General features: G+C 42.7%; 1 protein-coding gene across 1 annotated transcript in view; it reads left to right on the top strand.

The window, feature by feature from the left end:
* Positions 1-17,627, top strand: part of LOC123021920 (connector enhancer of kinase suppressor of ras 2-like) — a 136,980-nt gene that overhangs the window by 54,086 nt on the left and 65,267 nt on the right. Inside the window, exons 9-11 of the mRNA XM_044427176.1 lie at positions 1,575-1,721; positions 7,829-7,962; positions 11,177-11,388. Coding sequence (XP_044283111.1) covers positions 1,575-1,721; positions 7,829-7,962; positions 11,177-11,388 — 493 coding nt within the window. The remainder of the gene's footprint in view (positions 1-1,574; positions 1,722-7,828; positions 7,963-11,176; positions 11,389-17,627) is intronic.

The raw sequence follows: 17,627 nt of genomic DNA, 5'->3' as shown, positions 1-17,627 counted from the left end.
TATTATTACTATTATTACATCCTGCAATTTTCCCCGTTGAGAGGAACCCAAAGAGGCTTCCATATTTTTCCTTCATGCCATCTTTTATTCTCCAAACAACTACCCTATGATGCTGAGACTCCTCGACAAAGTTCATGGCCAAATGGGATCTCTCAGCTGCCAGTCCAACACTCAACCACCACATTGCAGCGTCTCTCGTCTGCAAGGGCGCTCCTTCCCAGAAAGCATAAAGGGGCTGGTGGGAGCCACGAGAAGCTCCATATAGACACATTGGCAGAAATAAAAGTTGGTGGGGGAACCTTAAAGGAAACTTCCTCAGAAAGCCTTCTTAATGATCACAGAATTGTAGGAGGATAAAGGATATTGTAGGATAAAGATGACAAGAGTGGTGAATGGAATAGAGGAACCAGGAAAAGGACAAGCCTGCCTGGCTGACATCCCTGACAAGCATTCCAGACTGCATTGTTCTGTTCTTGCACCCCGTTTGCACATGCCAACAACCTGACAGGCTTTGAAAAAGTGGCTGTTGAAACTTTGCTGAGAAGTGGGCTCCCACCTGCCTCTTTTTCTCTGCACACCTGCCAGTGAAATCTCAAATGGCAGTTCCAGAAACGGTCTATAAGAAGGATATAAAAACAAATCCCTTTCCTCTGTTCCACACACACACACACACACACACACACACACATATATATATATATATCCCCAGATGGTTAGCAGCCATTTCAAAACATTACTTAACCATTGCATTTTATGAGATGATGAAATGTTTATTCATGAGAACAATGAGGGAAGTTCTTCATCTGCTCTTGTAAATGTGGGGTCCTCCAAATGAGAGATGGATCTCTCTTTCTTTTGCATGCTTAAGCAACCATGGAACACTCCTAAGCACTTTGGAGAGGGGTGAAGTGTGACCCTGGGCTGCTAGTGGAGGTTTAATTTCCAATGGTAGTTATAGTATGCAATAACTTAAGAAACTCAGTTCCCCTCCATAGAGTTTTCCATAACTCAAATAAATGATGTTTTATCTTTAATTAAACACCTTGAAGAAATTGCACCAATATTGTTCTACAATATGCTGGCAAACTTCACTTGCCCTGCCATCCCCAAATTAACAGGTTCTATTACAAAGCCAAGGATTCATTTTGTAATTATTCTGAAGCTGCTGTTCTGTAATCCTCCAGTGAAACACACTGATACTTCAGTAGAAAAGATAATTAAAAGCAATAATTCAGTTTGTTTAGAAGGTATAAAAATTAGAACAGTGCATCACTGCTATTAAGCAGGGAGGGATTTTTGTCCTGCACTTGATATTTTATCACAATATTGCCAAATTAAAAATACAACAAGAAAATAAAGCAAGTTGCAGTTACCTTTTCTGTTGAAGGAAAGCTTTCAATATGTTGAACCTAAATTCCAAGAATAATCTGCAATACTTAAACAAAATTTATAACCTAGCACTTCCCTTGTCCATCAAGCAGAAAGCTGTACAGAGCACCCTTCGCTGTTTTAGGAAACTAGGAAGGAAGGAAGGAAACAAAATTTCAAAATTCCACTATGGGATTTCTCTTCAGGTTGGCTGGCAGTTAAAGAACCTTGTAAATGCGTTGCGAGAAGACCCTAATGGTGTAATCTTAACCCTGAAGAAACGCCCTCAAAACACCCTGGTCTCCGCTCCTGCTCTCCTGAAAAATGTGAGGTGGAAACCCCTTGCTCTTCAGGTAAGGCTAACTTGCAGGCATGTTTCTTTCTGGTAATCACTATTTCATGCAAGGTGAAATCTTGTTTTTCTGGGGCTAAGAAGTAGCATTCAGCTTCCAAGTAGTCTGGTTAGTCCTTGGATGGTGCACAGAGCTAGAACAGCTCCAGTGTACGCTTCTGGGTTTTTGGTGATTCTGCCCTTTGCTCTCCTTAGTTTAGTTGTGAATTTTGCCTTTCTTCAGAGCAAAAGCAAGCATATTCAACAGAGAGCTGCCTCTCCATAGACACCAGGAGAAGTGTTTAAGACTGGGTTGGTATCGTGCAGTACATATGAGGAATCAGCCCCAGTTTTCTCATCGCAGGAAAGGACAAACATGCTCTGGCTTGCTACATCTGGCACCCTTTACAAAGTCCTGGGAATACACAGGGAAGCATAAGAATGTAAGTGGAGTCGTGTGGAGCTGACTCAAAATCGTACCTAGTCCAGTCCCTTTTGCACAGCTGGCCAATCAGCTGCCAGTGGGAAACTCGCAAGTATAACCCGGCTACAGTAGCACCCTCCTGCTTATGTTTCACAGCAACTGGGACATGGAGGCGTTCTGGTTCCATGCAACTCTTGCTCTGATCTGTGTTCTTCAGTCTCCCTGCCTCACATTTTCTAAACCTGATCATTGTCCATGTTCCTGCCTCTGGCCCTTTGCTTCTCCTCTATCCAGCCTGGTACCTGCTCATATCCTGTCTTCTGGTGACTACTCTGCCTCTGGCCCTTTGTTGTTGCTTACCTGACCTCCAGACAGTCCGTGACCACATCTTCTGCAATGGTTTCCTTTGACCCTTCTCCACTTTGCCAAAATCAGATGCCAAGTGAAGTGAGTGATTGTCATGAGCTGGTTTCCTCCCTTCACACAATCAAAGCCACAGAACTTTCAAAATGTTCTTCATTGACCAAAATGTTTTCCAGAAGCGAAACCACCCAGAAGGAACCTCTGAGTACTCACAGAGTGGTTCATTGAACCCAGACTCGTATTTACTTCCAGGAACTCTCCTTATGAGTGTTTGGGCCCCATCCTTTTGGGATGGGCCTTTTGGAAATGAGAATGCCTTCTCTCTGCACACCAATCCTCTACTTGGGCTGCCCTCCTCTGCCAAGATTGCACCCTGAGCTCAAGAACTGTGACCCCGCTCCCCTCTGTCTCTGAGAAGCTCCCCTGTCCAAGCCCCCTCCCACTAACTGTCCATCTTGGTTGTTCTCAGAGGCCACCTGAGCACCTGGGGAGTCCGGCCTTGAGATAAGCATCTCCGCTTCTCTCATCTCAACATCTGGAATTGGCCCACATTCCGAGGCCCCTCCTGCTTTTCCTCCTCCTCCTCCTCCTCTAAATTCCAGTCAGCAGCCTTGAGAATGCAGGCCAAGAGCTACTGTCTTTCTCATTCCCAGCAGTGATAGGTGAGAATTTATTTTCAGTTCAGTTTTGAGGACAATTAATCAAAATTTGAAAATTTTTTCATGGACAGAATGTAAAGAACTTGATATTTAACAGACAAAAGACCTGAAACAAAGTGATCCATCCATCTTAGGCTCAGAGCCCTGAGCATGTTGAAAGTTTGGGCTGGCATCCCTGTGTAGATAGATAGATAGAACTTTATTACAGTCAAGACCAGCTTAATTCAAATAAATAAATAAATAGATTTTAAAAATACATTAAAGGTCATCTGTCATAAAACCCCAGTCGGATTAGTAATTACTTCAACACAATATACTGCTACCCTAGTTCATATCAGTCATCCTGAGTAAGTGGCATTCACAGACTTTGTCTTTCATCCAGCTAGGTAGAAGCACCCTCCCTCAGGATCTGTCTTTGGACACCCATCGCAGCTGCAAAGAATTTAGTGACACTGTATGTTAATGTTGGATTCGTGTCAGGCAGCAGTATATAGATTTATTGTTGTTCCTTACAGCCCGGGAAGTGATTCATCGGTGGGGAAATGAGTGCGGCGCAAATATCCCTATAGAATGTGCACCGCAGAGGACATTCTCTAGTTTCTATCTGTTCCATGCATCTGATCATAAATCCCCGTGCCGTCTTCCATGTGTGTGATGCTGAAAGAAGGTTGCTCCTCTCTTCTTCTTACAGGCTTCTCATCTTTGTTAGCTACACAGCAAGCCAGGACAATATGGTACCTGTTGCATTTGGATAATAGAGATGGTTGAGCATTTGACTTCAGTTTGGCTTTGATAAGGCCTTGCCAGAACTGGCAGACGTGATTATATTTAGGGCAGAAACACCTTGATTTAAAACCATGAATACAGGAGGAAGCGATACTGAGGGGTTCATTCAAACCTAACTGAAGCGAGATGCAAACCAAGACCCAAGACTGGCAGAGAAAAAATGTCCTGGGACCCATAGAGGATGCAGTGATTGCCTCAACACCTAGCTTAAGGCTGGCAGGTGTGCATGCATGTGAGGGGATAATATGTATTTATTTATTTATGTTTATTTTATCTTCTACCCAGTATTTATACGTTGCTCCTTACCTAGGCAGATTCTGGAGCAGTGAACAACAGAAGGATAAAACTGATAAAAGAACAAAAACAATTAACTTTTCATCCTTTAACTCTGTTGTTTAATTAACAATGCTCCTGTAGGTTTATTGGCCATGTTTACATTTTACTGGATTTTTATATGTTTTATCTGCTTATTATGTACTGTCATTAAGCTGGTTGGCCAGTCTGGCAGAATGGAAAAGCAGGACGTGAAGTCTTAAAAACAGTGATGCAAACACTGAATGGCCATGATGTGCCACTACTATGCAAGAAGGGGAACAGCTTCTTATAGTTCTTATACCTGTCCTGATTTGGAAGATTGGGAAACATAATATCTAGAGGCACTTTGTAGGCCTTGCTAGTAGGAGAGATTACTTATAAATATCAGGGGAAGCTATCTTCAGTCTGGGCCCAGCATAGAGTATACTCAAAAATAGTGCCAAATGGGAAGGATCTTGGAATTGTGATAGATCACAAGCTTGAATAGAAATTAACAATGTGATGTGGCTGTAAGAAGGGCAAATGCTATTTTAGGCTGCATGAATAGAAGTATCCCTTCCAAATCATGTGAAATACTAGTTCCCCTTTACTCAATACTATTAGGCCTCATCTGGAGTACTGTGTCCAGTGCTGGGTGCCACAGTTTAATATATTTATTTATTTATGTATGTATTTGGCCCTCCAATCACTCTGCCTCTCTGGACGGCTCACAAAATAGATGCAAACAAATCAGAAAGCATTCAGAGAAGGGCAGCGAAACAAAGCCCTATGAGGAAAGACTAGAAGTACTGGGCATTGAAAGGAAAAGAGGAAAAGACTGAGGAGAGAGATGATAGCATTCTACAAGTACTGGAAAGGCCATCAAAAAAGGAAGGACTTCTCAAGCTTCCCAGAGTGCAGAATGTGGAATAATCGGCTCAAGCTACAGAAAGCCAGGTTCTGGCTGAATGTCAAGGAGGACTTCCTGACTGTGAGATCAGTATGACAATGGAACCAATGCCCTAAGGAGGTGGTGGGCTCTCCCACACTGGAGCCATCCAAGATGCAACTGGACAGTCTTCTAAAAGCGATGGATTAACCTGGAGTTGTGCACTGACCCAGGGGGTTGGACCTGATGGCCCTCTGGCCCTTCCAGCTCTACTATTCTATGCGTCTGTGCCTATCTACTCAAAAGTAAAATCTGTTGCGCTTCAGGGGATTTATATTGCTGCCCCTAATGGCTCATGGCAGTCCAGTTTTGCAGGTGGAAGATCCTGGCTTGGATGCCTGGCCACTGTACTTCATCAGCTCAGCAGTGACCTACAAATTGAGTGCAATGCATTTCCTGAGAATTGTTCCTTTGAGAGAAGAGGGCATAAATCTAACGACTTTCCCTTCATATCTTTTTATTATTATTACTGGGATTCCAAATGGAGGGAGTACACAATTACAATCACTGCATCTTCTGCTAGCTGCTCTCAGCCAACTGCTTCTCATTCGTCAGCTCTCTCGGGCAAAATCAATACTACCAAGCCAAATCATTCTCCATTTCCATCATATCACAGCTATCCCTTTCCTTCACTCCCTCCCCTCTTTTTCTGCCTATCCTTTTAAGGAGAAATGTAAAGTCCCTCTTGAATTTCACAGCCTGCCTGTTTTCAGGCTTTTGGACCAAAGAAGTATGATTTAGAAGATAGGCATTATTTATTTGCCAGAATGGAAACAATCAAAGCGATCGTGAATTATTGTTGGCTGCTCTACCTGCTGCCCGATTCAAGCATTTCCAAGTGATTTTTCAAAAGAAATCCCCATTAATCTGTTGTGGACACAATTGTTACTTTAGACCAACCTCCCCCAGCCCGGTGCTGCCTTTATGTTTTGGACTACCATTCACATCATTCCCAGTCAATAAGATAAATGGCTGGAGGAGAAATAAACACTGTAGTGGAATGCATCCAGTTGAACACATCTAGATGGGAATAAGTTGAGGCAGATTGCTTTGAATATCAGTAGAAGGGCCAAAACACAGTTGACATTAAAAATGTGACTGTGAATTACAAAGTGCACATCATTGTGGATTTTCATAGAAATGGAGTTTGTTTTTACTAGAACCCTTCAAGTGTAATCAGAACAGTGGTTGATGTACATGATAACAAGCAAATACTCTGCCTTTTAGCCCAAACCTCCCATCAGAAATAAAAGTCACCTTTAAAACTAAACTGTAGCCAAATTTTCTTGGAAAACTTCTTTTCTAAGAAAATGTCAAGATATTTTCTCTCTCTGCCCCCAAAAGAGCATAGCTCCCAAAAATAGTCTCCAAAAACATAGGAAGGAAGCTACCTCCCCAAAAAAGCCCCATGTACAGTGGAAACTGTAGGGGATTGCTTGTTGCAATGTGTGCTTGTGTGAATGGCCTCAGGTTGTGAGTTGTTGCTGCCATTGTTCTATTCCACCTTCTTGCAGCAGTGGGACTAAAGTCTGCTTAAAAACTTATACCATTACAACATGAATAGAAATATGCACAATGCAATTAAATCTGCTGAAGGATTAAAATTAAGTTCCAAAATTAAAACAGCCATACAAACAATATAAGCAGTGAACATATTTTAGACAACAACAGTAGTCTAATGTAATCTCATAGGTCCAGATGCTTCCCGGAGACCTGTCAGAGCAGAAAAGTTCTTGTCTGCCTCCAAAACCATGACAGGGAGGCTGCCAGAATCCCTAGATGCCAATGTGGTCTCCCTGGCAAGAGAGGACCAGGGCTATGGGGCAGCACCGAGACCTGCCTATGAATATGGTGGGACCCAGAGAAGGGTCTCTCCTGGACATCTTAGGATGTGGACACGCTCATAAGGAAAATGCAGCCTTTCAGATGGTCTGACCCCAAGCTGAATAGGGCTTTGTAGGGTGTAACCAGCACCTTGAATTATGCCTGGACAGAGATGGCGCAGAAGCAAGGAAGCTGTTTCAGCAAAGGAGTCGTGTGCTCCCTGTAACCAGCCCCAGTCAACAGTCTGGCTACAGCTCAATGAACCAGTTGAAATTTCTGGACCTTCCAGTATTCCAACTGGGATGTCACTGAGGCATGTGCCATGACAGCCCAGCTTGGTTACTCAGAGGTTTCCATAATTGGTAATAGTCTCTTTTACCTTCAGGCAGTGAAAGAATTTCCCTTCCCTCCTTGCTGGGATCCCATAACTGGAGGTGGATCTTGAAGACTGAATCTTGGGTCTTACTTGTGTTGCATGTGAGGTCGCCAGATCAGTGATGTAGTAAGCAGGGAAGGGGAGGGTTAGGGGATTGCTTTTGTTCATTTGTTTGCAGAAGAACACAATTGCATGGAAGATTATTAATTGGAGAGATGAATTAGTTAATACCTACAGAAGCATAACCTTTTGGCTTCCAATGCGTTTGCTAGTTAGGAAAAAGCAACCCACAAATCTCAGTTTAGAGAAGGTGACAGTTTCAAGGGAAGGCACTTCCACGAGGCCGATGCCTGCTGAGACGATGTACATCCCAGCTGTGTTGAATCGAAAAAGGTGGAAAGGGATAAAACTGGCTAGTTTATTCAGTGTACACCCTTTCTTTTTCTCTCCCCAGCCTGTTATTCCAACCAGCCCAACAAGCAGCTCCACAACACCAACCAGCACAATGGGTATGAGCTCCAAAATGGACAACTCAACTCTCCAAGACGTTTTCATCTTATCACCTATGTCCGGACTCTATGGCCCCAGGTACACCTATTACATGGATGAGAATGCGGGCTTTTAGAATCAAAGGATCAGACTAGGGAGCAGGTTGGAGCCAAGCTTAAAATTATTTGATATATGGCTTTTGTTGTACGGTTTTGTTTTGCATTCAAGGACTTTTTATGGGATGAGCAGGTGCTCCAGACTCATTTTTAATTCCTGAGTCCCATTGAACACAATGCGTTTTGCCTGATGTCCAGACAAAGGTTTTCCCGATTCTGCACAATGCCTGGGAAAAGCACATATTACGTTCCAGCATAACCTTCTAGGCTCATCTCAGAAGAAAATGGACAGCTCCTAAAGATACATGTCTTCAGATTGTACCAAATGGCCTTCATGGGCATAAGACTTGAAATGATATCCTTCATCCATTCCACTGAGCATCCTTAAAATCCTCCCTGAATTCAGGTACTCTGCAATATTAGGGTCCGTAGTGCATTCAGTCAAAATGAACTGAAGAGGACTTACTTTTGCAGAAACAAGCCTATGATGCCCTGATATTTATCATTAGATTTGTCCACCACTAAGAAAAACCATCTGGGGATCTTCCTCTGAAAGTTCCAATATGTTTCAGGCTGGCCCTGGGATGATACAGTCTTCCTTTCCCAACATAGTGCCACTCTGTGGAGATTTCTAAACATACATACTTAGGAGTTAATGGGAGGTTGCTTTGGCAACATTGTGGACAGTGCAGGTGGTAGACCTGATGTGAATCCGGAAGGGGAGAAAGGGAGACATAAGAGCAAATGTTTTCTTTCAAAGAATGGATCTACAACTTGTCCAATACCCTGTTCAGTGCAGGTAATTCTGTGTTACAACATCCAACAGACGGCTTACCAGCCTCTGCATGAAGACCTTGAGCAAAGGATCTACTTCCATGACCTGCTCTTAATGCCAAAACTCCCCCTACATCTTAAGCCAATTTCAGTTTGGCAATCCTTCTGCTGTCTGAAAAAGTGCTAGCATGTCCCTTCTTGGTGCTTTTTCTCCAGACAAAACTTATTCGGTTCTCCCAAACATTTCTCACAGGACTTCTTTTCCATATCCTTGACCATGTTCACTGGTAAGTTGTTAAGCTTTTATGTCCCTTGGCCCCCTAAGATAGAATTCATCGGTGTTGAAGACATGGGCTCCGTAATGGTAGCCATTTCCTGTTTCTCTCCTTGTGGGTTCTGATGTACAGTTTTGACCCAACTCTGCACCAGTTGCTCATGCAAATTTCCTTCTAAGGAAAAATTGAGATAAAAATAGGAGAAAGGCAGTTACAATTTGTTTTAGGCAATGTTAACTTTTCACTTCTCTTACTGACAAGGGGTCTGCCATTTCCCTCTTCTTTCTTCAAACATATACGAAGTAAACATTCTGATACCTCTTGTATTCTCAGCTTGTTCTGAGTTCTAGCTTTCCTGACACTGTCCCTAGAAGTCTAAACTTATCTTTGGTGATAAGTACTCATCCTTACTTCTTGGTGAGCTGTCTTTTCTTCCATTTTTAAAATGTATGTCTTTTTTCCATTTTCAGATTATCGCTAAGCTTTTTCTACATGTCTCTAGGGCTGTATGAGAATTTCCTCTCATTTCACAAATAACTTGAAAATACCCTCAAAACACAAATAGAAATGCATTTCTTTTGAACTTGCCTTTCATACACAGCCTTTTTCAAAATGCACAAATGTTGAAACTGTGCTACTTTCTCAAAATGCACTATTTTCTCAAACTCTGAATGTTTTGAAAAATGTCCACATTTTGGAATGTGCACAACTTTCTCAAAGGGTACAGCTATGTATGCGGTTTTAGACATTGGCACATATCTGGGATTATTTGTGCAACTTTCAGATTTGCTAGCTGTTTGTTTTATTCCATTTTCCAGTTCATATGAAACAAACAATGATCAGCAATGATGAGCAGCAAGATGCCATTTGGAGAATCTTGGCAAGTTCAAGCATCACTCACATGAGCTTCAATATAGCCTGAAGTGCCTGATCCTGATTAATCTTGGAAGCTAAGCAGGGTCAGGCCTGATTGAAACTTGGATGGGTGACTTCAGTGTTATGAATTGCTGATAGCTTTGGCTATGGGCAGTATAGAAATGTAATGTAGTAATAGTAGTAGTAATATGTCTATCCCTACCTATTTTCCACTTTCCTTTCTCAATAGCATTGTCTGCGAGTGTCCCTTTACTAACACCTTATTCAGAAATGCCTCTCCATCTTGGGCTTCTTTTCCTGTTAGCATATCTAGTCAAGGAATCCTACCTAGCATTTCTCTGAGCATATTATAAGCTGCTTTCCTGAAATCCAAAATACATATTTGACCATGTGCATGTTTAGCTTTCCATAAGATCAAGAAAATACAGCAGTACACTGTCACAATCAAAGATCTTCTGGCTGCGATTTCATTGATCCTATTTGCAAGGGCCAAGCCAATCTGCTCATTACTTCCTGAATGTGGTCAGCAAGACATGTCAGGAATTTGTTGCAAATTCTGTGTTTGGTGGAGATCGTCTCCCAGCAAACACTGGGAGACGATCTCCACCAAACAGTATGGTAGTTGAAGTCTCCTATTGCTAGGAATTCTTGATTCCTTGAAATGCAATGATTTCAAGGCCAAGGTGAAGGCAAGATGATATTGCACATAACACAGGCCACTAGTAGCGCTTCACTTCATTCTACTTAGGTGTTGCGTTTACCCCTGCTTTGGCCTTTAATACTGGTGAATGCACACTTCATTTCTTTCTTCCTTAAAGGTTGCCTGAGTTGATGTGATGTTCTCCAGTTTAGAAAATGATGGAGACTATGTGGAGTGGTCAAAAACCCAACACCCCAGTCAGATCATAATGGTCTTTGGCATCTTCCACTGAGGCCAAAGGGAAAGTCCATAGATGTGTTGCCATTTTGCCATATCTTCTTTTTAAAGAGGACCCCATGGCTTAGCCTTTCCTACTATTACTTTGGGATTGAAGTTGGTGGGGAGGTGGCAGCACTGGAAACCTCAAATGAAATTTCTGAGGAAAAGTAGAATATAATAGCATTGAAGTGGTAGTGGTGGTGGTCACAATGACAATGGCGATGTAATAACCTGCAGCATTCTTGCTCTTTGCATTTCAGCACTGATGAGATAAGCAGCAGCTCTCTTTTTGCAGACCATAATTACTGATTCATATATTTCTCATTCTCCTTCTTTCCTTCCTTCCTTCCTAGAGATGACATTGGACTCATGCCCTGTGATGACATCAGCAAATACGGAGTTGGGAAGTCTGGGCTGAAGGGCTCCGAGTCTCCAAGCTACTTTTTAGAGCACGAAAGTGGGAAATATTACACATTAATTGAAGGCGAGGGCCATCCTGTAAGTTCCGAATATGAAAGAGGCAGAGCAACTGGGGTGCGGCGAAGAGAAAAGACTCCCACACATGGTACACTTCCTGGATTTCACTTTTAAAGGGATTAGTTGAGCTTCTTTCTTACATGGATAGCTAGACTCCTAGCCAAAATTCAGCTGGGAAGATGAAGACCTCATTCTGATGTGCCATGTTTAACAACCACAACTAGTGTAGGTGATATGCGTGGCCAGAACGTGGCTTCCAGTACATCTGATGCATTATAGCTGACCACTGGTCCATCATGATTCCTACAGCTGCAAGACAAATGCATCTGGGGAACTGATGGGCAGGACATGCAGGCAGGAGTCTGCCAGCCCTGGCATAATGTCTCTGAACATGCAGGTTTAATTTGGCTTCCATGACAAATAGCTCTTGCTTGACTGATCCTCCATTCATTTGTGGAGAGAAGCGTAAGTACATGATGCACATCAGCTGCTCCGTTTCTTAATTTTGTGCACTCATGATCCTTAATTTCTACCACAAGTTAGACTGAAGTTCAGCTTTAGCACATCTGACAGTATGTGATCCTATTCTTTGATATTTGTAGAGGCTCTCTTGATTTACATATCAGTGAGAAAAGCATTAATCAAAACTGTCCAGAAGCAATGTAAGTTATTCTTTCTGCATACCTGCCAGAATTAAAGCCATCGTCTTGAAAATAAATGGTGGGATTGTGCTAGCAAAAGCCCTAGAAGAGGGATGGATCAACCAGCAATTTTCAGGCTTACCTAAATTCTCCTAAAAGGCTTTTTAAGCATCTTCAGCTGTAAGATTTCAGGATTGCCATTAAAAATGCGTAGGCCTGCAAAGTTCTCCAAATTCCACCTAAAAGCTCGTTTTGACATGAGCCTGTAGCAGATTGGTATCTTTGCTTTTCTCCTTTTACTTGAAAATCGGTGCATATTTTCCCAAAGAGCATTGGAAGATTGGTTCTGATTTCTTTCAGAATGTTCCACCTTCAACTCAAGCTGAGATTATATCCAAATTCATGTCCAATCCAGAAGGGATAGACTGAGTAAACCTTGATGAACATTTCTCGTACATCCCTAACTGGCATACATAGATGTTTTGTCAGGGCAATCAGCCATCACTCTGCCCCTCTTTTTCAGAGCACACCTAATTCAAAGCTACAGCAGCTTCCTTAGAACATGGGTGTAGACCCTCAGGCCTGTGGATTAAGACTGATCCACCTGGGAGCCAGATCTAGCCATCCACTGTTCCCAGGGTGGCCACAGCCCTTGCCCTGCCAATAGCTGCGTGGTCTCCTGACACATTCATGTTTTTTTCCTTCTGAAAGCTGAGAAGCCTTTCCTAACATTTACTTATTCACAGAGCTTCAAGCAGCACAAAACTGGCCTTTTATTTATTCCTGGCCCAAATCTTTTGCCTTTGCCATTGCCCACACCCCTTTTGCCATCAGCTCTGCACACCACTGGCAACCTTGCCCAAAATGGAGTTTATCCCTCAGGCTGAAAGATGCACTGCCTTGCTAATTCTTCAACTGGCTCAAATTCATGGTTCATAGATTTTTCAGTCAGGCATAATAGCTGAAAGCTGCCTCGCTGCCCAGCTTTTAGAGATCAGGCGGGTGGGAGAGATAGGGCTGAGGAAAATTCTTCCTTGTCTGGGTGATTTTGGGGCAGACTCTGTCTCTCAGCCTGACTTATTCCGCAGGGTTGTGGTGAGTATAAAATGGAGAGGAAACAGTCCATTTAAGCTCCCTCAGGTTCTTTGCATGAGGGAAAATGGCAGGATATAGATGTAATAGTAAATAAATACAACCAGCCCTAGCCCTGGGAGCATGTCTGGTGGAAAGAATGGGGAATGGGGAGAGGGAGAGAGAGACAGAATGCAGCTTCAGAAACAGGAGTGGGTCTCCTTATCTGCCTACCCCTAGCTTCAATTCTGCCCACCACTGAATGCCACCCCCAAAACTTACCCACAAGGGTCAAAAGAGGAAAAAGACTTGTCCACCCTGATGCATTCAGACACAAAACCCCTGATGTTGACTCTCTCTTATCTTTGAGAAATCATGGAGGACAAGTGGAGTTTCAAATGACTTCAAAGAGGGCAAATGTCCCATTCCTCAATATGGGCAAAAGGAGGATCCTGGGAATTGCAGAGCAATCAGTCCGATACCAATCCCTGGAAAAATTCTGGAGCAGATAATAAAGTCAGCCTGGAAGCACCTTGCAAGCAATGGAGTAATTACTAGAAGCCAACATGGATTTATCAAGAACAAGTCTTGCCAGCCTAATCCGATCACATTTTTTGATTGGGTAACCTCCCCGGTGAACTGCGGGAATGCTGTGAACATCATATATTTTATTTCAGCAAAGCTTTTGACAAGTTTCCCCATGGCATTCTGATCAAAACACTTGCTAAAAATGGGCAAGATGGACAACTATCAGGGAGATTCATAGTTGGCTACAGACTCAGAGTGCAGGGGTCAGACTAGATGGCCCAGGAGACCTCTTCTGACTCACTCTGTTTCTGTGTTTCTATTGGCATCTTCCCACACTGGGGAGAAGTAGCGAGTGGGCTACCTCAGGGCTCATTCCTGGGCCCAGTGCTCTTCAACGTTTTTCTTAATGACTTGAATGAAGAGGTGCAGGGAATACTCATCAGATCTGCAGGTGACACAACACTGATTGGGAGAGCTAATCCCCTGGAAGACGGGCAAAGTTCAAAATGATCTTGATAGGCTGGAGAACTGGGCTAGAAGCAACAGAATGATTGTGTGATTTCTCCCCTCCCTACATATAAATCAGTGTTTTGCTGGGTTGAGTTATTCAAGAGAACTTACGCAGGGCTCAGTACAACTTTGCTCTTCATTCTCAGTCGTTTTCCCAAGCAAAAAATCTCATTGGCATTTTGCCTTAATAGAAAGATCAAAGATAAACTGGAATGGCTTTTTGAAACGTGAGCCAATAAGGTGGATTTGGCTGTTTCATAAAATCCAAGGGAACAATGAATTACAGTTAAGACCAACTACGTTATGCCAATGTCTGCTTCCGATAGTGTTTAGATTTTCATCTGATGTTCACATTTAGTCTATGGCATCTCTTTGAGGAAAAGAATGTGAAGAGGAACAGATTAAGACTGCTTGCTTAAAATGCACAAGGGTTCTTTCTAGCTGTGTGTCTTCGCTGTTGGTGAAGCCCACACCAAATGAGACCCCTTTGGAGACATCTGGGACTCATTCCAATAAATTGGGTGTCCCCTGAATCTGCATGAACCAAATATGGCTCTTTATCGAGCTTTGGGACTCCACAGAGCCTGCTAGCAAACATTGATGCAGTAATATGTACAAATTATGGCATGTGGTATTGTCATGCAGGCAGGGGTTCACAGGGATGTAGCGCCATCATTTTATAATGAGCAGGGTTGCTGACGTAACCTCCCACTCAGGGATACAGGGATCTTGTGTAATTCACACTGTTTCTGTTTTGCACATTATCGGGCATCATCTGCTCCGTCAGCTCCTCACCAACAGATGTAGATTTCCCTTCCCTCTCTAAAAATGCATGTCAAAAATAAATCCATTGGAATTTAAGGAATTGCTCCTGGTACATAAGGTTTTGTGAAAACATCTTAGGTCTAGGGTTGGGATGCATCCTAGAGGAATCCATTCCTCCAGTATTTGCAGATTCCTTCTCATAGAGTCATAGAATAGTAGTTGGAAGGGGCCATGAAGACTTTTTGAATGAATGGCAGCTTATATAACAGGCAGAAGAATAGTGGATGTGTGCCAAAAATCAGTAAACAGTAAGCTCCATTTATCCAGCTGCATGTTCAAATCTTTGTTGCTTGCTTGCTTGGTGTGCGTGATTTGCTTTCCCCTTCCCTGACCAACCCACCCTAAAATGGCAAAATTGTGGAAATGAGCTATCAGGCTGGGACGAAAAGGGAACAGAAACTCTTGATTGTATTCAGCCTCGTTTGTAGCCATGGTTTTATTTTTGGTCAATGTCTAATGCTTCAGAAAATAACTTGAATGTCTAAAGCAAACAGCCACAAACCCGGAGCTGGACTGGCATTTGCGGAATGTGTTTCAGTGTGTGTGTATGTCTGTTTGTATTGGCTGAGTATCTCAGATGGGAGTTGACTCATGATCTGGAGGGTAGTTTTATGTGTTTGTTGATGATGATGCAGCCTGACAAGGTCAAAAGGATGAGATTTCAAATACCCAGTTTTACAGAAGCATTTCATTCTTAATGATACTGTTTCTCCAGCTTCTCCCCACCCTTTTTCCCTCAAATTTGGGGTGCTGAAGCACACATTCTGTGTGGTGACACTCATAACAGACAGATTTCCTTGAATAACGCATTCTTTGAAAGTCAGGGTTTCAAATAATTTTATTCTCCTTTCTTCCTTTCCACCCTGCAGACATTTGTAGTTAGTCATTCATCTGCACTGGGAATGCATGAACCAAATGCCCCAACCCTGACATTCTCTGTGTGAGACATTCAAAACATGGAATTAACAAGCTTTAAACAGCAGCGGCTGAATGCTCATTTGCACATGACATTTTTGAAGGATTTCTCAAAGATACTTTAAGTGCATGTTTGAAAATGTAATACGTTAACAACACATATTGTTTCATGGTGTTGGAAAAAGTGCAGAGAGGGAGACATTTTTTCTCTCTCTTATAATATTATAATTAAGGACCGTCCCTTGAAACTGATCAGTGGAGGATCCAATATTGATAAAAGGAAGTAATTTTTTCTTCTACTCTGCCTAAGAGCATAAGGAATGCCTTGGTGGATCAAACTAAGAGTTCCGCTAGTGCCTTTTGTGCACATATTGCTACATAGCTGTCCACAAAACTAGGCAAGAAAGCAAGAGCACCTTCCCATGTTCCCCAGCAACTGGTGTACACAGGCAGACGTCCTTGGATACCAGAAGCAGCATATGCCCATCAGGACTAATAGCCAAGAGTTAACTTCTCCTCCATGATTTTTTCCCAGTCCCCTTCTGGAGTCATTTCTACAACTCATGGCAGTGCCCATACACTGTTCGAGGCGGCAGTCCTTTTACCCATCCGGCATCTCCCGCCAATCAGCTTCATGAGTTGACCACAAGTTCCAGTACTGTAAGAAAGGGAGAGAAATGTCCCCCTCTCCATTTTCTCCACACATTCTATCCCCTTTGTCTCCCTTAGTCATCTTTTCTTCTGCATCAAGCAATCACATCTGTTGTAACATCTGTTTTTTCGTGGCTGAGTTGCTTCGAGCACCCTTGGTCATTTTAGTTATCCTTTTCAACACATTATCCAACTATAGGATGATCTGTTTTGGTGTGGCATCCAGAACTATATACAATAGTCTAAGTGTAGTGAAAAGAAATTGGTATAATGATAATATGATATTGGCAATTTTATTTACAATTCCGTTCCTAATTAAATGTAATATGGGGTTTGCTTTTTTCACAATATCTGAACACTGGGCTGACCATCATCATCATCATCATCATCATCATCATCATCTCTATACTGTCTGTAGCGGAAGCACTCCAGTAGGTTTACACTGAGTTGTCCCAAGATCTCTTTCTTGAGCACTAACTCAGATCTCTTCTGTTCGTACTTGATGTTGGAAATTTTTGTCCCAACTGGCGTTACTTTACACTTGTTTATACTGAACTACATTTGTCATTTTGATGGCCATTCTCCCAGTTTAGGGAGATCTTTTTGGAGCTTCTAACATTGGCCTTCACTGATGCAGCCATCAATTCAAAGGGAAACAGCAGCCAAGAAATTTGAAGAAGATTGAGACTTGGAAGGGCACCAATGAAGGAAATAAAAAGACCATAAAGTGTGAGGACATTTCACTGAAGACCAAGGTCAAGATCACCAGCACTATTGTATTTGCAGTCACAGTCTATGAGTGTGGAAGTTGGACAATGAAGAAAGCTAACAGGAAGAAAACGGATGCAGTTGAAACGTGGAGCAGGAGGAGAGCTTTGTGAATACACTGGACTGACTGAAACACAAACAAGTCTACCCTGGATCAAATCAAGCCAGGACTTTCCCTAGGAGCAAAAATGAGCAAACTGAGGCTGCCATACTTCAGAAACAGGAGAAGGCAAGCCTCCCTGGAGAAGACAAGTATTAGGGAAAGTTGAAGGCAGAAGACAAAAGGGAAGACTAAATAGGAGATGGATTGAATCCATAAAGGAAGCCACAGCCTTGAACCTGAGAGGGCTGAATGACAGCCCTCAGACAGGACCATTTCGAGGGCTTTCATTCATAGGGTCGCCATGGGTCATGGCTT

Source organism: Varanus komodoensis, unplaced genomic scaffold (assembly GCF_004798865.1).
Source record: "Varanus komodoensis strain SLA01 unplaced genomic scaffold, ASM479886v1 scaffold18_3, whole genome shotgun sequence".
In the NCBI taxonomy this organism is placed as follows: domain Eukaryota; kingdom Metazoa; phylum Chordata; class Lepidosauria; order Squamata; family Varanidae; genus Varanus; species Varanus komodoensis.
The sequence above is the reverse complement of the archived record's forward strand: the minus strand, read 5'-3'. Positions and strand labels throughout refer to the sequence as shown.